The 25,884-nt window shown below is 40.2% G+C and overlaps 1 protein-coding gene across 2 annotated transcripts in view; it reads right to left on the reverse strand.

Moving 5' to 3' along the window:
• The window catches only part of xpr1a (xenotropic and polytropic retrovirus receptor 1a), a 97,792-nt gene that overhangs the window by 14,375 nt on the left and 57,533 nt on the right, over positions 1–25,884 (reverse strand). For both annotated transcript variants that reach the window (XM_030728365.1, XM_030728364.1), the window contains exons 3-11: positions 10,674–10,775; positions 7,323–7,543; positions 6,942–7,091; positions 6,765–6,848; positions 5,037–5,118; positions 4,653–4,840; positions 4,119–4,298; positions 1,490–1,658; positions 333–533 (exon numbers count right to left, since the gene is read on the reverse strand). In XM_030728365.1, the coding sequence (XP_030584225.1) occupies positions 333–533; positions 1,490–1,658; positions 4,119–4,298; positions 4,653–4,840; positions 5,037–5,118; positions 6,765–6,848; positions 6,942–7,091; positions 7,323–7,543; positions 10,674–10,775 (1,377 nt within the window). The remainder of the gene's footprint in view (positions 1–332; positions 534–1,489; positions 1,659–4,118; positions 4,299–4,652; positions 4,841–5,036; positions 5,119–6,764; positions 6,849–6,941; positions 7,092–7,322; positions 7,544–10,673; positions 10,776–25,884) is intronic.

Consider the following 25,884-nt stretch of genomic DNA (forward strand, 5'->3'; position numbering starts at 1 on the left):
ATAAAGCTCCAGGCACTGACATGGAAACCAAGGCCAGCTTCTAGCATTTGCGCTCAAGGTCACCTCTGCTCTTTGAGTACACACGACTCAACACAAAAGGCTAAAATGCCTTTTGTGTTGAGATGACAAGTTTTTGTAATGCACAAAACACACCAACATTGTAGATTTTCAGCTTGAGACTGGCTCTGTCTGCGCTGGGTTCCTCTTTGATTCAAAGCTGGCATTACAGCATTGCAAATTATATAACTATATTATATATATTATATTGTTATATAATGTCTACCATCCTGAGCTCAGGCTCAGTGTACATGGTTATGAGTCCTATCTCCTACCTCTGTGTGTGGCATAGAGGGCGGCAAAGGTGACAACAAAGAAGGTGGTAGAATATTTCCCAGCGTTCACCAGGTGCGGGAAGGCCCTCTTTGTATCACGGTAACGCCTCAAGCACTGGATGAAGCGTAGCCAAGCAGGCAGACACTGGATGATGGCACGAAGACCGTAGGAGTAGCTGTGGCATACAAAGTCACTGGAATCTAGAAAAAAACCCAAAAAAACATATCATGTTAGAATCTCCTGCAAGGCTCACATTCTTTTCACCCCATGAGTCTCTGTGTGTGTGATCACGGAAAAAATGTGGTCCTGAAGACACCCACTCTAGCAGGAATTGTTCTGTGGACAGATTCTGTCAGTGTTATGGCTTCACAATTGTGCAACTCTACAGGTGTGAGGTCAAGATCCTAATGAAGCCCGAGTCTGAAGATGGATGTAGTCCGAGAACTCGAGAACTCACTGGTGTCACGGCTGATGTGATTCCATCGCAAGATGGTCGCTCCTTTTCTCTACAACAATTTCCTCTCCATGTTCCCCTTTGCACAGAAACACTCATTATTGTGTGCATCACATGGTGCCCTTTGTGTGACCAAACACTTTCATTCCATTAGTTCTAAGTTAATTGGCACATGGAGGCCAAGGTATCACTAGAGTAGGCAGCAATTAAAACCTCATGTTTTCTCATGGGGAAATCTCAACTGTCTGGCACAATATCTGCGTACAGTAGTCTGCCACAGTTACATGCAAAAGATTTGTGTCTTTATCTCCAAATTATGATGCAGCACATTCGACAAAGAACAAACACAGTGATACTCCTGAAATATAACAATTAATTTAAGGTCTGTCCATTCATTAGCTACACTAGCTTTGTCCCTTAGAGGCTGCATTCGCTGCACGACCAAGCAACAGACAAATATTCATACATTCACATCACCACACAGTCTTCACTCTGATCTCGACTACACATCTGTAAAATTTTGTGTCCACATCTTGCATGATTGAGACACTAAAACATTGACAAAATCTGTCCATAAACAGTCATAAACATGCACTACTGTGTGTTTATTAAGGAAGACATTTTGCCATGAGGACAGAGAGACAGACAACACCAGCTTTGACTTCAAACAGACACAAAGTTTGAGCTACGATAATGCCTCACCTCGAAAGTCGGGTAGCAGGCCCTTGCTGTTGCTCCACTGCAGCTCAAAGATGTAGAAGCAGAAGAGATACTCCAGGTCCATCAGAACAAACACCAGCGAGTTGAGCTGATCAGCCAGCCAGAAGTCTGCAAACTCCACCCGGTGAAACGGTGCAGTGAAAACACGAAACTGGAGACCAATGAATAAAAAGATGGATGGTGAAAACAGGAAATATGGATGCCTTAACAGCGTAAGTACACTGACCTGAAAAATGTTAGTCGCATTTCAGAAAACACCTTGGCTGACCTTACTGCAACAAACTTTACCTCGAATGTCACACTGGATTTACACCGAGTGCATGGTTCTACACTGAGACAGAATTAGTCAACAAATTATTAGTGTGTAACTGAAGGGAAGAGAAGTGCAAAGCAGAGGGAGCAGCCTAACACAAAAGGATAAAGCCTCCAGACTACCTTATCAGCACGCCACAGGACACTCTAATGAGTAACGCTTTTGTGTCAGTGTGCATGAATTTGTTTATTTGTGTGTCACTAAATATTGGTGAACAACACAAACACATGAAAGAACCTGGCTGTGTTTTCCAGCCTGTTTCTATGAGCATGTTATTTGGGATATGACTTTGGCAGTGGTTCAGTTATTGACCACGCTTTGTAAAATGATACAACCCTGCTCGACTTTTTCCATTTACCCCCCCCAGTCACATCTGACATTCAGGAGCGACTGCATGCACGCTCTCAGAAATGAACCCCACATACTCTTTATTCGCTATAAAATGTCAAAGACTATTGACATTTTTTGTTTTTGTACATATCAGCTCATTTCTTTTAATCCATCAGTCAAAGTCAGTATTGATTGAGTGGCCGTCTCACTCATATCCACTCCATGTGCTGCACTCATGGTAAAGTCTTCATTTCTTGAGCAAACACTTGTAATCCAGCTGCTAGCCCTGTAGTTTGTCCTGTAATGAAATTTTCTACCTGGTGTTTGTTGCCAGAGGAAATAAGCACACCTGGCATGGATATATTTTATCGCACTACTATTAAGAAAAACAGACTGTTTACTCCAATGAAACAATGAATTACATGTCGGATGGTCACTGAAAATAGCCGGTGTGTAGGACCAATCAAGAGTCGGACCGACTGTGGAGCAAAATCAGAGGAGGGCTGAGGGAGTGTGCTGAGGACTGTGGGGAGCTGTGAAAGAAGGGACAAAAACACAACGGGGGTGTCTTCTGCTGATGCTGGGGGATGAATGGGGAGGAGTAGGGAGGATGAAGGGCTGAAGGAGAAGAAGAAGAAGAGGAGGAGGAGGGAAAGGAGGAGCTCAGGGCATCAACATACTGATAGATCTATGCCTGTAATGATTGCACAGTCACAGCCTCCACCTCCCCAGAGACAAGCTGCATTCTATTATCCCTCACCCCCTGCCCTCCATCTCACTACACCCCCTACACACACACACACACACACACACACACACACACACACACACACACACACACACACACACACACACACACACACACACCCTCTCTCCTGAAGGCCCCTATTACAGCTTAGACAAAGAACAGAGTAACATAGGAGGGCTTTGTAAACATGAGATTTGAGATGGATATCTGTATTGGTCCTGTGTTCATTGTGTGAGATAGAGATGCATGAACACACATGGATGCACACATTCAACACACATTTAAAATAAAGGTTAAGAAGACACACAGCTGGAAAAACATGCATAGATCAGAAACTCCACAAGTCTTTGTTGTGTTAGGATATCAATAATAATGCCAAAATAACACCAAAAAAGATAAATCACATCCCACCCCCAAGAGCCTGTTATGACTGAGTAGAGTAAGTAGAGACTATCACTTTGGCTCTACTCACTGGAATAGTGGCATTTATGGGATACTGTATGATTTCAGTTTTATATTATGCGACAAAAAGTAATGGCTATGTTTTTGAAAACAAACTTTACTTTTTAATACTTAAAACTTGTGCATAATAAGCCTTCTGTTAGGTTAAGATATGCTTTTGGCAAAAGTTAATGTAGTAATTTTATCTGTAAAAACATATGCCTGTTTAAGCAACCAAACATGGCACACAGGTACATCTTAGGCCCCTGCAGGTTCTCATCTACTTCAGATATTATTACATCATCAAGCTGCCTAGCAAACACCTAGCAACAGGCACTTATGCACGTATAATATGTTAAAAAAGCAGTGTATCATTTTCACTACGTGATAATTTATACCCACAAATGTTGAGTTATGCATGAAATATCATGATGCCATCACACTACCTAGCAACAGGCTACAATGACCTGCTTTTAGCCTCTATGAACCCTCAACACCTTGTGAAAGCAATCATTTTAATTTCATGACAATGACATCTCATTTATATCCACAAAAGTTTAATTATACATGCCTAGCAACCACTTAGCATTTAAGGGACTAAAATGGCCCATTTTCAGACATATAAACAACATCTACCACCCCTGTTTTGTTTACTTTTCTCAGTGTGATTAAGCATATCCATTTGCCAACAGCAAAAACAGACCAGACAATAGTGTAGCACAGTCATGTGCTAGTTATTGCAAATTAAAGGAGCATTTCCAGTAAATGAGTTGACCCACCAGCAATTTGAGGAGCCAGAAACGTGATTTGTAGTAACAGGTCTTGAAGGGGTTGATGAGGAAGAGCAGTATGAAGCCATAAAGGATGAGAGGGTTGGCCTGCATGGGGATGTAAGTGTACTGCGAGTAGAGACAGGAGAGGATGCTGAGACACCATAACACGCCCAGGAAACCAGCAATCTACAGCATAGGAAGGAAAAACGAAAGACAGCTGCATTTAAAAGAAAGCTCCTCTGACACATGATCACATTACTAAAACAATCTGATGATGATGAGGTGCAGATTATGTTCTGCTTTGCAATTTAAGGTTATCAACAAACCCTGTGGACATTAGAAGGAATCAGTTCTTATTTTGCATGATAATCTGTTCCATGAATCTGAAATACTCATGTTCATTCACTCTAAACAGTTTATAAATCCATGATTATCAATTAGATATTAAAGGTGGTTTTATGGATTTTGAAGTTTCTCATCTGAAAAAATGAGGATGTTCTACAAGAGAAACAATAGTGTTAGCATGCATCTTTGTTTCACCTCAAACAGGTGTTGGTGTGAGAGGTTGTTTCGTGGATTGATCTCGAAGATGAGGACATGATTGACTCCGGCCTGTCTCCATCCGTAAGTGTTGATGCCCAACAAGAAGAGGAACTGGATCAACAGGAAACCACCCCGATAGATCCGCACCATAGGCCAGACGTTCTCAGAGCGGAAGAACACAGCGCCTAAAGAAACCACAGTTAGTTTACTGCTTTTTGAAGATGAACTGTGGAGCCTGCAACAAGAATAAAAGCTTTACAATCCGAGTTGCTATTTATCTCAAACAGTCCAAAACTACAGGGAGACACTGCAAATTGTAACACACTTTGAAGTTATATTTCATGGAAAATGCATGAATTCAAATTGCTTTATGAGACTTACCAGTAAGAACAAAGCAGACGACAAGAATGATAAAGAAACCACAGTAGAGGCCCACACGAAAGGTTGTCCAGGCCAAAGCAGGCTGAAGCAGTCAGAGAAGAATATAGAAACAAACTTTATTAATATAAGGACCTCATAATAACAAGTTCAAAGATGCTATATATTCATATGGAGTCATTTTCCAACTACAAATAAACAAAATGTCACCTAACAGTGAGTCTCAGGCTGTAAAGCAGTTTGATTAATTTTACCTCCTTGATAAGCATAAATATATTTATTATACGCATGCATACAGGAGACATGGCTCAGAGCTCACATATTACACAACTGAAGCCAGACATGATAGTAATTAATGTAGTATCAAAAGATGCATTGGAGAGCCTTGTTTTTTTTTTCCTGACAGATATCCCATCTGTTCGACACTGGAAAGGCACTTATAAAATCAATACTGAAGGCTCTGATGGTTTCCTTTCTTTTTCTATCTCTTCCCAGCCTACTGCTTTTATTTCTCTAATTAAAAAACTGCCATGTTTTGCTTTTAATCTGTATTCACCAGAAAACATTTATATTGTTAGATAAATGCAAAAGTTATCCATGCTGGGATATTCATTGGCATGCATTTCAAAATCTGTTCTTCAAGAGGTGACATTTGACTTTTTGTGACTTACACACATTTATTGTCATTGGTCATTTTTGTTTATACCTTTCAGAGTTTGCTGCCTCCCCGTTCCTTTGCTGGGTAGGTTGTAAGTATGAGAGGTATACTCACTGGCCACTCTATCAGGAACACATTTCCTAGTACTGTGTTGGAACCTTTCTTGCCTTCAGAAATGAAACTTATGCACAAATTCAATAAGACCTGCCTGACCCTGGTCACTGAGCCCCATCCAAGCCTCCATCTTCATCTCCTCCACCACCACCAGGATCCCCAGACTCTGGAGATCCTGTCCTAATTACTAACATTGCTGAGACTCTGTTCTGCTATGATGGTTCATTGGAGTCTAATCACCAATTAGTTTATTAATTGAATTCTATATCTAAATAAATCATATTCAATTCTCCTAAATGATCTTTCCTTTTTGAACTGCCTTAATTATTCAAGGAATTGATTCAACACATTGCTGGAAACATTCCTCAAGCTTTTGGTGCATATTGACTTGATAACATCACACAGTGGCTGCAGATTTGTCAGCTACACACAATGTGAATCTCCTGCACCACCACTGTACCAACACAGCACCACCAGAGGTGCTATATTTGATGGAGCTCTGATGACTATGAAGGCCACTTGACTGCAGTGAACTCATTGTTATGTTTAAGAAGCCAGTTTGAGATTATCTAAGCTTTGTGACATGGCACGTTATCATGCAGGAAGCAGCCATCAGAAGATGAGTATACTGTGGTCATAAAAGGATGGGCATGTCAGCAATGATACTAAGGTAAACTGTGGCTCAATGATCCCAGGAGATCAGCAGTTTCTGAAATACTCAGCAGCTTGTCTCACCAACAACCACGCCATTTTCAGAGTCACTTAAATTACTTTTCTTCCCCATTCTGATGCTCAGTTTGAACTTCACCAGGTTGTCTTGACCATGTCTACATGCTTAAATACACTGAGCTTTGGCCATGTGATTGGCTGATCAGATATTTTCAAGCAGGTGTACCTAATAAAGTATTCAGCGAGTGTAAATACCCGTGTGTTTCCAATGTAATCAGCTTAATTCTGACCTGAGCTGCCCCCAGGGGAGGAACTCTCAGCCTCTTCATGGCCTTTTGACGATCCCCTCCCTCCAGCTCTGAGGTCACCAGGGTCTAGATGCAAAAACGACAATTAATGTCAGAGGTATTAGTGTTTAAAACATGTATTTCATTTTCCATACATGTCTTTGGAGTATAGGCAGGCACCTCTGTCTCAGTAATGAGCTGTGTGATCTTCTTGCAGGTGTAGAAAGGTGCCACCTCCACATGAGCCACGCGCCAGTCTGCCCCGCGAGACGTATCCAGGATCTTGTCATGTTTCTTCAGGATCTTACGGAAACCAGTGAAGTTCAGGTTCTGTGGGAGAAAACGAGAAACCAACCACTACACATCTATAACAGACTAAGAGATTGGAAAAATAATTTACTCCGATCGAACTGCTGCAGGAAACAAAGTGTAACACACATTAACACATAAATTATGACTGATTATCTCTTTCTTATTTCAAATTTGGTGCTTTATTTTCATTGAAGAACTTTGATAAACCTCTTATGCAGGCTCGTGTGAGTATGCAGAAAAAAAAAAAACCTGGTAGTTCTGAAGCAGGATGAGGCTGAGGTAGAACTCGCTGAAGGCTAGCTTCAGGTCTTTGATGTTGTGGTGTTTGCAGCGCTCCTCCTGCGACAGGTGGAACCTCGTCTTGCGTTTCCGCAGACTGGGCGGAGCGTTGCTCTCTCGCTGAGCATCCAGTGATGACTGCAGCTCATTCTGCAGCGTGGCAAATCGTCTCTGGGCTTCAGCAAGCTTTTCTACAGAGAAACAAAGAAAGGATATTAAAAGGAGGCTCAAAGCTTTTGAAGGCTTTGATTTACAGGAACCATTTTGCATAATGTGTTCTGGTCATAGACACATGACACATGTTTACATTTGGGAACTGCACAGCACAACTTGTAGTTTTATCCAATTTGAAGAGTATTGATTGTTATTATTCAGAAGTTATATTTGTTGTGTGTTTGCAGATATTTTTAACCAATATTACAAATATTAGAGGATGCTTAAAGCATTAAACCTTTTAAAGACACATTAAAGATGAAGCAAAAATAAATTATTAAAGGAAAAAGGAAAAAATACTAATAAGAAGAATTATCAAAGTACTAATAAGCACGGTGGAGCTACTAAATAACAGGTTCTTGGTTTGTTTAGACTATTATCTTAAAACTATTCCTGCATTTGGGTCAAATTAGACCCTACAACCTGCTGCTTCACCTTGACAACAACATTGTCCAGCGTTAAAAGGCAAAGAACTCCTAGAAAGTGCAAAACATAACAATAAAAAATGATTATACATCCTCTCCTCCTGCTAGTTCCAGGAAGCAGAAGCATAGAGACTGTTAGGCCAAGCTGACATGTAAATGCTGCTGACTGAGGAACTATTATCTGGGTCAGAGATAGGTTAATACATCCAGAGAGGCAGAATGAGAAAGGAGAGGTAATCATACGGTGCCTGGACAGCAACCTGCATTTCATTAACTTCTCTCGCAGTTCTACCCACTTTTCCAACAAGCAGCCCTCATTTTCCTCCTCTGCTGTTTGTTTGAACCAATCAGGATAACCGATCACTTAAAAATGCTCACTTCTTCTCCTGTGCATTTTTATCTTCTTTCTCTCATTCTGCTTTTCGTTCAGTTTATTTTGATGAAACTTTTTCAAACTCATTCCAAATACACAATGACAGGATTTCTTTTTTGACATACACAATGTTTGCAGGCTATGTTAGTACAACTCTGAGCCTTTGAAGACATTTTGTCTTCTATGCATGTTGGAGTGGAAAGCACTAAACAAAGACACTGATTTTTCTTCACAGTGTTTTATGCTATTTAGTTTAGTTTGTGCTATTCTGCCAGGTAGACAGTCTGGAAAAACGAAGCCTCCTATAGCTAGACCTCCTGCCCTAATCTGAAAAGGGCAGAGCACTGGTGGCTTTACACGCACCCCTGCACACATTCTCTAGATGTCTCACGGGAAAGCCAAAACTTTGCCTTGACATCCAAATTCACAGTAATCCTTCACAGAAGCACAGAAGCATACAAACCAGTGCTTGATTGAACACTTAATAACAGCAGGAGGTGTGAGAAAGTCAGACTGCCTTGAGCACTGGAGTACAGTGTCACAACAGAAGATATGCCTGGACAGTTCATCTGTGTGGGGCTAATGAAGCTTAAACAGACAGGTGTTGGTAGTTTAGGTTTCAACCGGTGTTTGGTTTAATGTGGTGGTGCTTTCAAAAGCCTTTTGTTCTTTCTCAGCTTCCAGAAACTGACAGGGTGAAATCCTATCAGCCTAAAACAACATTTCTACACTTTTTGGTGTGCAGTTTAATCCATGATGATGAAAGTGTTCAACAGGCTGGATTCTAGCGCACTGCAGCAGAATGGCTGTGAGAGAGGTCAGGGACCCCTTTCAGAGGGAGATATATAGGAAAAGAGCTCAGTTGAGGCAAGTGTCTTATGTAAAGTCAGCACACAATTTATCTCCATCTCTGCACTGCTCTCGCAACCGGCCCGGCTTTTTTTTAAAAACCACTAAACACACACACACACACACACACACACACACACACACACACACACACACACACACACACACACACACACACACACACACACACACACAAACACACACACAGGCATCAGATAAAGCTTTCTTTCTTGCTTCCCTCTCCTGTGTGTGGAAGATAAACAAGACACCGGAGAGCAGGACGGCGATGTTGATGTTTTCATACACAACATTTAACCAACCTCATACCTCCAGGCTGCTGAGGAGACACTGACTCACTTACTGTAACCCTGATGTGACGTGACTCATGTCACATGTCGCACTGAGATGATTAGGAATGACACCTAAATGACTGTTTTCTTTTATTCTACTCTGTTGTTTTCTTCATCCTCTATTCTTAGTTATTCATAGACGGACAATAACATGCAATTTTTGTTTTTTTACAAAGCACTATTAGGTTCTATCAACAGGCACTCATCTAGCTATTAAAAAGCAAAGGATAGATGCGAGTTATTGAAGGATGTTAGTAGTTATCTGCAGTTAATGATGACACAGTAAACCTACTTTACTAATAAGGCATGCCATCTACAGCAGATCGGCTTCTAGCTGATCAGACATACAGCGTTGCTGGGGGTGGGGGGATTAAGATATTCAAAGTTGGTTCAGTACTTCAGTCAATCAACTTCCTGCTAACAAGGTCCACAATGATTTATACCCAGTTTGTTTTCTGCTTTTGCCATCAATCTGTCAGAAATACCCCATCATTATGAGCTGGAACAATCTTCCCAGTCAACCTTGGCCGGCTGTTGACCTACCAAGTCTGCAGTTTCACACATGGCCTCCAGAGGAAGCACTGTCTGTCCTTAGATACCTTTCACTTCACTCTGAACTGGAGCTCAGGACTTGAAGGCTACCTTCTGGTACAAGAATACCAGAATATATTATGGCATCCATCTCACATTACACAGTACACACATTCCTTGTCACTCCCTGAAATACACACAGGCAGGCCTGCTGCCCTAAATGCAATTATGACTGGCTATGTTTGAACTTAGGGTAAATAAACTGTGCACAAAGCATTATGCAGAAATGCTAATATAAAGATGATATGAGTCTTTATCTTATTTACATACCATAGAGGACATATAATGTGTTAAAACATGGATTTGTTATTAGTTTACAGCAGATAGCTGTGAAAGAAATATTGTTTTTAAATTAAATTAAGACGATATTGCTTAATATCTATTTTTCTGACTTTACCAGCCGAATAATAACACCGAATCTGCTTCAGTTATTCATCTGAAACCACCTCTTGTAATTGACTTTGATTTAATATAATCTCCATCAATTATTGCCTCAAGAGTAACTCAAGTAAATACATACCTGAATAGAAAGTATTGATTTTCAGAAGCTCCTTCTCACAGGTCTGGAAAAACCTCTCCTCAAACTTAGCATAGTATCGCTTCACCGTGTCTTCATCTGTGACTGTTAAGAGAACAAAAAGGGAGACAAAAAGATAGTTATTAGCACATTAGTACAGATAGATGGTGAAGCTCAGTTATCAGCCTGGTTTGTGCTGTGTTGAGAGACTAAAGGATGAAGCTGTGTCAGAGTTCGGTTGTTTAATTGGATTTTTTGCATTAGATAAGAATCTGTAGCAGCAAAACAAATTGTCGCTTTCTTTACTGCCGCATGGAGCTAAATCAGCAGGTATCATTTGTGGGACTCCCACTAGATTAAAGTACACAAATCCACAACCACAGAAGCAAATAGAGCAAAAATATACACACTTAACTTTGAAAGGTGTATTGTTGGTTTCAGTGTTACTAGAGTGGACTAAGGAAACATGCAATAGCTGTCATCCACATTTATCAATGATTGGGTGATGTTCCAAAAACTCCTTGTATCCTTTTAAGGTTCATGAGCACAGAGGCAAACAGACATCCATTCAGAGTTACAATTAGATCAACAGCTTCCTCCTGTCTCTCCACTGTCTGACAAAACCCTGCATGTCTTTTTCAGGACCAGCCAATTCAATCAGCATTGATGCGCTGTCTCAGATGATCCTCTGCCTCATTCACAGCAGGCTACCCAACACCTGACAGAGCTTAAAATGTAGCCAAAGGCCAGTTACTGGATAAATGCACACACATACACACACACATGTGCTCACATCTACGGCACATGCGCTAAACACTGTCTCTTGTCAGTTCATTTAAATTTATGCAAGCAATTCTTTACTGAAATGATCTTAAAATCCTGAGGCAGCAACAATTATAAGCCAATGATAAGACAGCTCATTTATTCACAAGGGGTCACCACAGCGTGCGGCTCTGCATATTTGATTTGACAGATTTTTTTTATGCAGGATGCCCTTCCTACACAACTCCAAAGGGATTTGGCTCTCCTCCCAGGAACAAACCAGGAATCTTTCGTTTCTTAGGTAAATCTGTAAAACACTACATTATGGAGCCACTCAGGCGTAATAGTTTCCTAAAAGATCAGATACATTTACTAAACCATCGAATAACAGAGTCACACTTGCTCCATAAATATTTGACTGAGCTCATCACCCAGATCTGTCATGTTGTAAACACCAAAATGCCAAAAACAAAAAGTTAATTTCAAGTTGAACGAAGAGAAATGTAGTTTTTGCTGGATAAAGTCGCTCTACTGTCAGATCCAATGGTTATAGAACTTTGTAAACACTATCTAATATATAAAGTAAGCCTGGGCTGCCAGTGGCATGTGGAGAGGCTTTCTATTCGCTACAGTAATAACAAAGAAAGCCGCAGGCAGCAACCTGTTGATACTCTGTATACACACACACACACACACACACACACACACATACACACACATGCAACATGCACAGGAGTGCATGAGACTGTGATGGTGAAACAATCTTCGACAGAAGTTTTAAAGTCAAACTGGTTTACAAGAAAAATAAATGGAAAAACTGCCCTCACCCCCCGCGTATTAATATCATTGATTAAAAGTTAATTAAAGTGTATATGACAGGTGAAAATATGCATAGCTGTAAAATTACAAATCCTCTGACACACAAGGAAGGAACATTTCCTATAGTATAGAAAACTGCTGAAAAATACCATTCACTACATGTTAGCAAAAATCTGAGTGTGTAAAAACAATTCTAATTAAAAATCCCAAACCAGATCATTACAACAAAGGCAACAATTAAAAAAGGAACTGCATCCAATATCACTTTATGAATGAATATGTAGATTGCATGTACTGTAATTTGCAGAGGAGGAGAGATGGAGAAAGTGACCAAGGAAACAGAAGTGTTGTAGTAGCAGATGGTGGTACAGATTGAGTTACAGTTAGTATAATAGCAAAATAAGAAAATATGTGTCTAAAAGAGGAAGATAAGTATGAACAAAGGATATAAAAAAAGCAAATTAGTTGGAGAAAACATAAAATCTACTAAAAGAACAAGTGAAATGTAGACAACAGAAGAAGAGAGACATAAAAAGGAACAAATGGTTTCCAATCTGTCTCATCACTCAGGTCCAGTTGCAGCTCTTTCTAGGACCCTGCAGAACACAGCCATCTCAGCAACTGCAGGCTGATGGAGTGGCTGCTGGTTGCTGTAGATGGATGGATGGATGGATGGATGGATGGATGGATGGATGGATGGATGGATGGATGGATGGATGGATGGATGGATGGATGGATGGATGGATGGATGGATGGATGCCTAAACTGCTGACCAATCGGCTGGCTAACATTAGCAGCTTAGCTGAATGACTGAATACCTGGCCAGCTAGTGTGCCATGACACAATGACTAATGATCCAACTCACTCCTTCACTTAGACCTGCAGGCAAGCAGCGAACTGAGCTGTAATGTAATTCAAAGTAAAAGGTTACGCTGCTAATGAACACTTTGCATCGAAGAGCACTAAAGGATACAGACACAGGAGAAGCAGTTAGTGATCTATGGATCATTCAACATTAGGTATAAAATAACCAAATATATTATACAAAACTATTCAATCACCATAATTTATAAATTCAGAATATTTTCTTAATAGCAACAAAAGTTTCTGGTAGAAGACTTTTTTATTATGAGAATCTGCACTTAATCAGACACAAAACATTTTATTGTGTGTGTGTGTGTGTTTTAAAAAATACTAGATCATTTGATCCTGACCTTCATATGGCATTCAAAAAGGGCAGGTAAATGTCAGAAACATTACCTGTAATTTGAAGAATGAAAATTAAATTTTATCAACTAACATATCTGTTTCTTTAATCAGACTGCCAAGCACTAAATCACATGTTCAGACACATTTTGGGCATTTTTCTCCATCCTGGATTCTGACTAAGAGAGCGAGCATGTTAGTGGGAGAGGAGCTGTGCTGGATGAAAGTGTAGATGTGAGGGCATTTTTCAGGTAGGAGATGGGTTATGAAATGACCTTGCACCTCGGTCTCTTTGCTTACTGCTAACCTAGCACATAGAGTCATTCTTTATGTTGATGCATTTTGTGTGAGGCATGTGATGTGCAAGAACAAAGGCGACAGCAGGAGTCAGGGTTCATCTTTGATTGTGTCCTCACACCTGTGTTTTGCTGTGGTTTCACTAACTGACTCTCTGCTGCTGCCGCAATAATTCTGCCATCTAGCTGCACTCAAACCCACACTCCATCTTTATTAGCATATATGAGCATTGTTTACACCTCACAGTTACATTTCCTACTGCTTCATGCACCACTGAAGAACAAATGCAATGGAGCCTAATTACACAATGTTTTAAGAAGTCATACAACTACTGCGGCATGTGGCACATCTTTGATTTAATCAGCAGAGTCAGTGTTCATGTTAATGAGAGTGTCTCTGTTGGCTACACAGTATGGGTTCTCTCATTATCTCACGACTGGATGGATGATAGTTGAGATGGCTTTCTAGAATCCAAACGCTTTCACTACATGGGTAGGAAGCTTGACAAAAGTTTAAAATAAGTAATAGAAGAGAAAAGCCACAAGTATTCTCATACATCTATAAGTAAGTTCTGCCTCAATAATATGCATTCATACATCAGTCATTATTTTGCTGGCTTTCAGCACAGACAGGCAGAATCCACCCTGAGACATTGGTTGTGTGTCTGTTGTACAATTCAAAGATAAACTCCCATTTCCAGATTTAAGTCTCGCTGTTTTTGTGGAGGTGTCAGAGGCCTTCTCTAACTCTCCAGCAGGACAGGTACCCCCCCATCCCCATCTTCCAGCATATGTGACAAGGTCCACTGTAATCCTGAATGTCTTGGTTATTTGTTTCTTGCATGAATGTGTTTGTATGTGTGTCCCACTGGGCACTTACTGTGTGGGTGCGTGCGTATTTAAAGTGGACATTACTTATGTTCAGACATGTCAGGTTCCAACAATAAACAGTACCGTCTCTGCTTCTGGAGAACCGAATGGACCTTTAGAGAATTTGTGAGGACATTCAATCAGTAATTAAGACGTTTATATACCTGACGAACCACAACAGAAAATTTACAGCAGCTGAGCTTCTCAGTTTGCTCACGGCAACATGATGGCTATTTTTCTAGGCTGTAATTTATCCAAAGCTGGAGAAAAATCAATATATGGTTTAATCAGATTTACGAACATTTAACAGCTGTAAAACACAACCGCTGACTCAGTGGCTCTCAGCAGCAATAAGGCCTAAATTTATTTTTCTCAACCCCAAGTATAAATACACACTGGTGTACACACTAATAGCTTTTCCCAAAGAGAAGAAGCATATCTCAGCATGGTGTGCAGTGTCCCTAAAAAAAATGAGGAAACTGGACAACTGAAGGACAAAAGAAGAAGTGGCAGGCCTTAAAAAAAAAAAAATCACTAGCAACAGGTCTTATGGAGTGATTAATCTACTTTTAAAATTGTTCGTTCAAACCGTTACCACTGTATATGGAGGTGGTCAGGAGAGAGCTACAACAGTAACCATTTACAGACATCTGTAAAACTCTGTGGAGGCTCTGTCACCGTTTGGGGCTGCATTTCAGAAAGTGGTGCTGGGGATCTTGTTAAAATTGATGGAATTATAAACACAGAAGAGTACTATCAGATTTTGACCCACCATGCAATACCATTTGGAAATCATTGGAAGTTTACTGGAAGCCCACACACAGAGACCGGTACCTACTCTGACTCCCTCCACCCACTGGATCACAAACTTGCGTCATCAGGACCCTGCAACACCGGGCAGAAAGCATTCCCTTTTAAGGCAGAAGGGAAGCAAAAGGAACACACACATGTAAATAAAGCTCTTGAAACACGTGGTTATCCCAACTGAGCTCTCATCAAATCAGTGAAGATGCATAAGAAAGAAGGTCAGACACCAACTAGGGAGAATGACAAACAGAACAACATTGTCATCCCTTGTGTGGCAGGCTTGTCAGAGAAACTCAGGCGAATTTTCTCCAAGCATGACATCCCAGTGTGCTTTCAACTTAGTCACACTCTAAGTCAAAAACTGGTTCATCCCAAAGACAAAACTCCCAAACACAAGCTAAGCAACATAGTGTATGTTGCAATAGTGGGTCCACAACCATCTCCAGGTGTCAACCCCCACTACGGTTTAAATACCTGGGACTCTCCACCATTTGGATTTAGAACTGAAGAAGCCTTTCAAATGAGAGGTGAAACAACTTCATGAAATGTAAAGAAGTCCAGTCGCCTTTTTTTTCAAGCTCCAGACACACCATGTGGAAAGTGTCTGATTGGTAACAGCTTAATTTTTCAGCATGACAGTGATCCCAAACACACTGCCAGTGCAGTAAAAAGCACACCTGGACAGTCGTGGATTGGCCTCCCCAGAGCCCAGACCGCAACATTGTTGAAGTAGTGTGGGATCATCTTGACCGAGAACGGAACAAAAGGCAGCCAACAACCAAAGAAGAGCTTTGAATGTCCTTCAAGAAGCCTGGAGAACTATTCCTGAAGACTACTTGAAGAAATTACAAGAAAGCTGCCTAAAAGAGTTCAGGCTGTGTTGAAGAATAAAGGTGGGCATACCAAATATTCACTTTCAATCTCATTAGAATTGTGCAAACTCTGTTTTGCTTTATTTACTGTATTTCCGTGTATGTTTGCACTTTCAATAAATGGCTGCACCTACTTCCCATTTTCAAGAAATGAAGAGAGCTCAAGAGATTTGCACAGTACTGTATTTACATGGTTGATCACACAAAATAATAAGGAATGCTTAAAAATACAGTGGCTTTGCTCGTCTTTATTTTGGACATCTTTAGCCCAACTGAGATACACAAGCCTAAAAAATATAAAGTTTCTATAAATTGTGCTTAAGTTTTCAGAGCCAAAGGTCTTCATTTAAAAAAATAAAAATTAAAAAAAGTAAAAATATTTTACCAGGCTGTAGGTAAAAAAAAAAAAAAAGAAATTATATAAATTCCATTTATATTGAGATAAAATTATGCAAAGTAAGCACGTATTGTGTCAATGCACAGTCTCAGCAACTGTCAACAGCCAGGGGTGCATTACGCTACTGAGGGTTTCTGTGTTCAAGAGAATGAGACATACTTTGATACAAAATGTCATTAAAACAGTAGATCCAGTCCAGCATGTTGTGTTCATTCACTGGCTTCACTCTTTCAGACAAAGAATTGTGCTGGTAGCTAGAAAAACAACTCTTGACCTACAGTATTCCCAGGGCGGTTTACAGAAGGCAGCCCCCCTCTCGCCGCTAACCCCTTCTTCTGTAGATTGTATAAATAAATGATGAGACAGCTTCCCCACAACCCTACCACGCTCACCCCTGAAACACTTCACACATACAAACACACACATGCACACATCCCTACCCCCAACTTCTTATATTCCCATACCAGCATTCTATGACGCGACTCCATAACACCCGCTTATAAATCCTTCATGGAGACCCTCCAACTCGCTGGCCATAAGAAGGATATGGAGAAAACAACAGGAATATAGCTGTACATGTCCCTACTTCAAATCTCAGAACTGATTTTGATTTTAGCAAGTAGAATAACACATTTTCTGGTTAAGCTTTAAATTTGTAAAGTTTTATTTGTTAGAATAAACCCCATTTATTTTATTTTTACTTTCTTTTCTATTACTTATTTTCTCTCCACACACAAATTTCTATGCCCTTCTTTTTAAGCTCCATTTATCCCATTTAACGACACCTCGCTGTGCAATATACACTATATTCTGATAGCACTACTGCCAGGGGAGCCAAGGAGGCCATTATGATTGTCGCTGTATTAGCTTCACTTATCTCTTTTCTGCAAGCGCACAGGTGTAAATCCCAAACAAAGAGAAGGACAACCTGAGCTATAAAAGAGAATGGGATCGAATTAACTCTGACCTGATATTAATCTAGAGAGACAAAAAGAGTGGGCTCATATAAACAACTTCAACATCCTCCAGTGCCAGGCTATAAGGAAGGAAACACAACACTAAAACCAGCCAGACACCCCGCCACCACCACCTCCCTTCCTCCATCGCGCCTTTTTTTCTCACTTATTCCCATTCAGCCCTGCAGCCACAATTAATTCTACCAATCATCTCTCTCATCGAGGCCAGGGGAGCATTAAGAATGCACACTCACCAGGCTAGACTGCCAGCTAGGGAGGACCGGAGGCAGGCTGAGGAACTACAGTAACTCCAATTCTATTGTGTACTATTTATACTGCCAGACTGCAAGCTAAGCACCCCCCCCCCCCCCAAAAAAAAAATAAATTAAATAAAATACACCCATGAATAGAGAAACACACATTCAACACATTCTGCAAAGTGATAACATCTTTGTCTTGGGTGTGTGAGAGAGACAGAGAGACAGAGAGAGAAAAAAAGTGAACGATTGAGAACGAAAGTGAGGCACATGTGACGGGTGAATTACCAGCAGCCAAGTGAATACTTGATGAGAGGGAATGAGCACTAGCAACAGGCCAGATGGGGTGTGAGATGATCTCTGGACCCAGAGAGAGAGAGAGGACAAAACATCCAAGCACACAGGAGAATGACATGAGAGAATAATGCTGGGGAGAGAAGGAGTGACAGCCCAAGAGTGAAAGTATGGGGGAGAAACACGGGTGTGACGTAATTCTAAAAGCATGGTTTCAAAGAAGAAAACGTTCTGTAAGTGTAGGTTTAAAGATTCTTATGTATGCATGTATTCTGTATGCAGAGTTTTAAATCTCCAGGAATAAGATCAATAGATGAATAAACTCCATGTTTAATCAATAAACACAAGTTTGAAAAAAATATTGGGTATAACCACTCTATGAAGAAAGCTGCAATATTAATTAGAAATCATAGTTTGGCTAAATGAAAACAACTTAAGATAACCTAAAGGAATTTAATTTAAATGCCATTAAACTGTAAAGTTAAGTATATCAATACCAAAATTCACTGTTGATTTTGTATATATGCATTGTACTGTATATACAATACTGTACATTCCTTATGATTTCATTCAATTTTAACCAGCTTCAAAGTCAATATTTGGTATGACCACCTTTATTCTTCTCTTGGCAGCTTTCTTTCAGTCTCTTTAAGCAGCCTTCAGGAATATTTCTCCAGGCTTCTTGAAGGACATTCAAAGCTCTTCTTTGGATGTTGACTGCCTTTGGTCTGTTCTCTGTCAATATGATCATATGCTGCTTCAGTAATGTTGAGGTCCTTGCTCTGGGGAGGCCAATCCATGACTGATGGTGTTCCACTGTGTGTTTTTCTATTCAGTTATGCTTTTACTGCATTGGCAGTGTGTTTGGGATCAATGCCATGCTTAAAAATTAAGCTGTTGCCGATCAGATGTTTTCTAGATAGATTTTGAGCCACCATGTAATATCAGTGACACTTTTCTGCATTCATAATTCCACTAATTTTGACAAGACTGCATCAGTCCATAAGACCTGTTGCCAAATCCAGTTCTTGTGTTATTTGGCATCTTTCAGCCTTTTCTCTTGAGCACCACCCTTCTACTGAAACCATTTCTAATGAGGGTTCAGTGAACAGCTGATAGATCAGGGGGCAGATACATCTCTCAGGTACTATGTCAGGTCTTTGCTTTTTGATTTTCCCTATTTCTTAAGAACATGACTTACAGATACTGTTCATCTGCTGTAGATAGTTTTTTTTTTTTTAGGCCTGCCACTTCTTTTTCTGTCATCTACTTGTACAGTTTCATCACATCTTTTAATGACACAGTGCACACCGTGCTGCCAAGTTTTTGGCTAATCTAAGCGATTCCCAAAGTGCTAACTTAGGTTCAGCTAAAGAAAAGCAACAGGCTGCTTGTAACAAAGTGCCTAAAAACAACATTTAAAATTGGTTCTTTACTAAATTATCTGTTATGTGTAGACACAACACTAGTTCATCCTTTGTGTAAGGTGCCTTTTCATGTTTCATAGGTCACTGTTAAGTGAATTAAGAAAGAAAGCATTCCTCTGAAAAGGACTGCACTGAAAATGAGTGAAAAAGCAGCCAATGTCCAAAGAAAATTTTGAAATAGAGAACTATTTCTTAAGGCCACCTTAAAAAACAAAAAAAAAAGTCTGGCTCCTTGGAAGCAAAATATAAAGAAATGAGGGGGGACTCAAGAGTTTTGCACAGCAGTGTAGTATGTGGTAGTCTGTAGTAAACGGGCTGAAACAGTTGCAGTGGTGTGTTATGGCTCTGTCCAAGGTACTGATGCTGTACAAGAAATTATCTCAAAAGACATGAAATTTGACATGAGAGTTATAAAAAAGCAAAAGCACATACAAAACAATTAAAAATGGCCAAATTGAATTTAGCTACTACAGGATTCTGATATTGTGCATACTTTCTCAGAGCCACACATTCAGGACTTATTTCAACAGACCCATGCTGTGTGCTTTTCTTGCAAGTCAAAATGCCTTGCTTATTGCCTATTGTAGATAACAGTCAGTAGATCAGTTAGCGTACTGTGAAAGACAAAGTGGACGGTTCAAGGAACAGAAACTTTTACTTTTCAAATAAACTTCATAATCAAGATGGTACAAAGTTTTTGCTGTGTAGCAATTACTCCAGTGAGTCCCTAAACAAGACATAGATGATACAGCAGGCTGATGGAAGTACACTAACAGGCAAAGTTTCTGAGAATGACATGAACTGGGTCACATTTGTTGTTTTACATGCTTATTTTGTCCATAATTTGTATAAAAAGAAAAACAACAAGAAACAGTACCATTAATCTATCAGTGCATGAAATCTACCCTTGCTTTTCTCGGCATATTTATCTTAAGCCTTTCTTGTATGACTTGTAAGCTCAGATATACACACCTCAGTTAACTACAGAGCAAAGATGTATAAAATTGAGGCAGAACACTACAGAAACTTCTTTTTGTAGGTCAGTGAAGGGGTAAACAGGCATGGTTGAAAGCACAGAGGAGGTTAACTGGGAATAAGGAAGAGGAGGGAAGAAGGAACAGGAGGCAGAATAAGACAGAGAAGGAAGAAATAGGCCACAAATTCTTCCAAACGAACAAACAGGAAGTCCACACAGAAAGCAGTGTGACTGACTAGGGCGCTGACAGGAAAGTTAATTAATGCCTGTCCTAATTTGTTAGAGGGCAGTTAAAAAAAAAGCAAAGCAAAAGAAAAGTCAGTGTGTCTGAGTGTGTGTATGTGTCAGTCTGAGCAAATGTCTTTCTTTGTCGTTCTGTCCTTATCGCTTGCCTTTCTTCTCCTCTCTTCATTCTTCCCAGCCTTTCCTTATTTTCCTAGGCTGCTGCTGTGAAGCCTTATCTCTAACAGTCAGCGTGACAGAAAGTTTGGCCCAGACCTCTCCCTCTCTCCTCCCAGTGCCACGCAGAGCCTTGAAGATCAGGATAGTTTCTCTGAGAGTTTTACCGACTCCCTGCATCTATCTACAGGTAGACAGAGCGTAAGGGAAAAGGCAAACTGATAGCAACGCAAATTAAGCTGTCTGATTTATCTCATTAGGTGAAATGCTCGGCTGGACTTTTCAGCTTCAGTCACAGTCTTTCAAACTGAGTCAGACAGCCTTTGAGATCCAGAATATATAAGAAAAAATAGTCTGTCTGTAAAATCTGCTCTCAGGATCTGCTCTACCGACTAAAATGAAGCATACACCAGTTCTGCGAGCAAACACTGTAATGCCATTTTATTCGTGATAGCTTTTTAATGCGATAGTTATTGTTAATATCATTTTTCTTTGCACAGTGCACCCCAGCTTGGAAAATGCATATTTTATTCCTGTCAGCAGTTCAATAAAGGAAGTGGGAATTAGTATCAGTGTCTTAGTATGCAAACTCACGCACCGCACAGATCAGTCACACAAAATTGAAGCAAATCTAATCTCAGATCAGATCTGATTTCACAGAAGCTTTTCCATAGGAAACAGTCACTGCGGAGTCAGTCTCTAAGGTGAGTATGACTTCGCTGAGAGTCTCTTATTGTTACACTTTTTACTAAAAATTTACTCTGAAATGCAATCTGCTTTCACTCAAAACATAATATTGTGGGTACCATTAACATGATTATGTTTTCCTCCATTGTTGAAAAGACCACATTACATATCCTACATGTAGTAAACTGTGAAGTGTCTGCGGGACTGAACTGGAGTCTTTGCAGTCATTTGCAACAGATGCAAATATTTAAGGTGCAATACATCTGTTCACCTGAATGAACTTGCTCCCAGTGCAAGACCTCAACTACAGGGACAATTAATACTTTACAGTGACATAAAAGGCCCGTCTCCTGTTTATCAACCATCAAATTACCATTGCTAAGATTTAAAGAAAAAATGGCCTCCCCTCAGGTCTCCTCTTTCAGTCCTGTTCTGGATCGGTCCTGTTGAAGGTATACAATAATATCCATCCACCTCTGTTGATTCTGGTTCCTGTGCCAATGCTTTATCTCAAAGCTCCATTTGACAGTTGAACATAGTAATCTTTTGAAACATCTGTAAGTTTTGAATTTGTTTTTCCTCTTACTTCAGTGACAAAAAATTGCTTCAATTAAATGCGACAACCTTCACAGATCTATTTTAGGGCTTCCTCTATTTTACAATATATACATGTTACCCCTCAGTATTTAGAATCATTGATACTCAACCAACACCTGGTTTTAGCTACACTTGACAGCACGTAATAATTATGTAATAAATATGTTTAAAAGACTGAAATTATTCTATTTGGCCTCTGTGTCAATGTCACTTCAAAGGTACTTGGTCTTCCCTCTACATGAATATTTTTTATTGCATATTGTCTGAAAATATACAACTTCAAAATGAGTGCATAGGTTTTTACTGAGATTTCCTCTATCCTTAGCTGTTAAGGAACCAGCATCTAACTAGTGCAAGTGCTGTTTTAAGGATTAAAGGATGTTGCCACATTGATAGGAATCTCCTCTGCAACATCTGGTGTCTGCATGTTAGTATTTGCCAGTAGCATTTAGCATGAATGAAACATGAAACACATGGCTTCTGAGTCTGTTATGTAAATACACCTCCGTTATTTCACAGTTGTGGTGTTTTGTGTTTGCTTTATATTATCACACAGTTTTACAGTTTTGAACTGTTTCCAGTTATGTGCAAACTGGGCTGCAAGGGTATGTGGTTTACATTAATGGATACTGGGTTAACACACATTGGTCTGCACAGAAAAATGAACCGAGCATTGCCAACTCAAAATGGCAAATATCAGCTCTAACAGCACAGGTGACTCAAGATTACACTCCTCAATTGTGTAAATGTGGAAGCATTTCAACACCATACTATAGTACACTCACATGCTTCCATATGCACAAGCTTGCTGTGACTATGACCAGAAAATATGGTCACGCAGAGCTTGAGGATACAACATACAATTACTGATTCACTGGGGTGGAAAAATGAAGCATATTTGGAGTAACACCCAATTAAAAAATTATAAGAGATACACAAGAAGAAGAGGAGGAGTAAAATGAAGAGGAGTGGGGAGAATGTGGGAGACAGCAGGGGGTAGGGCAGTGGGTGTCGTCAACGTACTCTGAACTAACAGGGCAGGTCCATAGCTGGAGGGGGATTTGTTTATTTGTGTGGCTGTGCTCATGCTAAGTGCTTCTGTGTGCCCATTTTTCCACTGTATGATTACACTATTTTTGTGCAGCTATCTGAAAATAAAGATCTTGAGTAAGCACAAATGTTACCTTTGTGAGAACTGACCTAGTGACACTATAATGCCTTTTGTCCTGCTCCGAAGCTTTTTCACAAAACAGTTATCTCCACTTGAAAATGAAAGCAGAGGAAAGTAAATAGAATTTGATTGTGTGAACACTGAATAGATCCAGTACAAAAATCTCACCAGCTGACAGCTTAACCCCATTAGTCAGGGCTTGTCTATATGGTCATGGCTCATTAAGATAACAATAAGGTTTATGTTCTGCTCTCAGCGTTACACAAACTTGACTGATATTAATCATTATCTCGTCTGTGGAGAAAAGAGAACATCGGAAATGCTTGATAGCGCTGCTAATGTCTCATTTTACTGCTCTGCTGGAGAGGTAGGGAGGACTGGAACCTCTAACGTGTTGCTTCACTGGCTCTTTTCATTTTTTGCAGTCTTGTTTGTCTCTTCATCAGTTTTTTGTCAGCTTGAGGAAGAATGCATGTCTATTTCTTCTCTGCTCTCCCTCCTTCACCATTCCTCCTGTCCCCGTCTTTCCTCTTCACCGAACTTGTTCTGCTGATCTACATGCAGCCAAGTGGAAGGAATGAGCGTGGCATCTTAGACTCATTGCATTCATTCGGAAAATGAGGAGGACACAGAGGCCAAAGGGGAAATCATCAGGGTCCAGTGTTACAGCTGTGTTGAAGTGTGTTAGCAGTAATATATTATCTATTATCTGTACTGTCAACAGGGATGATCTGTTATTCGAAAGAAAGAAGCAACAAAGAAGAGTACAATTTTTTTGTGTATACAAAGACAAAGGAGCAAAGCAAATACAAACAGCAGAAGCTTTCAATGTACGGTTTAAAAAATTAATATGTCTCGCCGCATTATTGCACTTTATTTCTCCATCTTTGCACTTGGTGACACTTGGTAATCAATATTACAGCCCGTGTGAAAAACCACACGACAGGGGAACAGAGCAGCTGTCCTGTTGATTTTGCATAACCTTACATCATCTGCATGAGCTCCATTGTAATCTAGTTGGGCTTTTCTTACATTGGAAACATACAGAGTGTCGTAAGACAGAGGAGTTCTCCGGTCAAGCTGACTGATGAAATAAGCTAAATATATCACTGTGTTATGTAAAAAGTCATGCAGCCAAAGATTAGAACAGAGGCGAGATCATTATGAAAGAAACAAAGAAACTGTTGTGGAAATTACACTGATGCTTCCAGCCACCTTAGTTGTTGTGCACATGGGAAACAGTTGACAATCGTGATGGACGAAAAAAGGAAATTAACTGTCATATCTCAAGCACTTATTATTCACTGGGGAACCAGAGCAGACTTTATGAAAAGGACTGGTTCTCCTATTTATTATAGCTAAAAGAAAAAAAGAGAGATGGCAAAAGACAAAGCATTTAGTGACAGAAAATAATCAAGAATATTTATTGCTAGTTGCCCTTGGAATTTAAATGGATATTTTAGAAAATAACATGCTGATCATAGTACACGTAAAGTACAATGGGACAGAGAAATCTTTTATTCAAACATTAGACCTGAAGCCAAAATGGCCTTCTAGCGCAGAGCTGCTTTTGACAACTATAATAACACAGTCACCTGGAAGGAAGAAAATTGCTCTTCCATTTCAGCATCTAGGTGTGTATGTGCTTGAATGTGTGTACCCGTGTAAACTATAAATGCTCCAACAGACTTGCATGAGTTTTTGCAAATGTGTGTGTGTGTGTGTGTGTGTGTGTGTGTGTGTGTGTGTCCTGTCCCATTTTTGAGCACTGGTTGGCTGGGAGTGACATTGTCATTATCGACATCTCTGCCTGCTCCCCTGGATCCTGTAGCCATTAGCAACCAACTCCGGGAGTTGGCCTCTCCTCTGTTGCAGCCAATTGCTTTCACATCACTGTGTAACTGTGTGCATGAATGCGAATGAGCAGGTGTTCCTGTTTCATTCGTGTGTGTGTGTGTGTGTATGTGTGCGCGTGCGTGCGTGCGTGTGTGTGCACTCATGTTTGATAGGGCTCTATGATAGCACCATGATTGAATGTGTCTGGGTAGATTATTTGATAAAATGCAGTCTCACTGTTACTCATTTATTCCCAATTTATTTTGTGTCAAGACAAATGTTCCAGACCGCATTACAGCTCCACAGCGAAAGAACAACAGAACAAAAGAAACCACACGCATATTCAAACTAGTCATGCTGATCAGAAAACTGCACACCAGAAGAAAGCAGTCAGCATAAAATAATCAATAGGCGCTGATTAGTCCTGCTCAGTACCTTCGTATTGCATGGCAAGCAACAGCCCTTTCCGTGTGTGCCCGGGAATCAATACTGTGATCTCTGATTAGACCGCGATGCACATCTCACTGAGCGGAGGGAAAAGAGCAGTATACGGCAACTGACTGTGAAATTAGACTGAAAAAAGCA

This window comes from Archocentrus centrarchus, chromosome 4 (genome assembly GCF_007364275.1).
Source record: "Archocentrus centrarchus isolate MPI-CPG fArcCen1 chromosome 4, fArcCen1, whole genome shotgun sequence".
In the NCBI taxonomy this organism is placed as follows: Eukaryota; Metazoa; Chordata; class Actinopteri; order Cichliformes; family Cichlidae; genus Archocentrus; species Archocentrus centrarchus.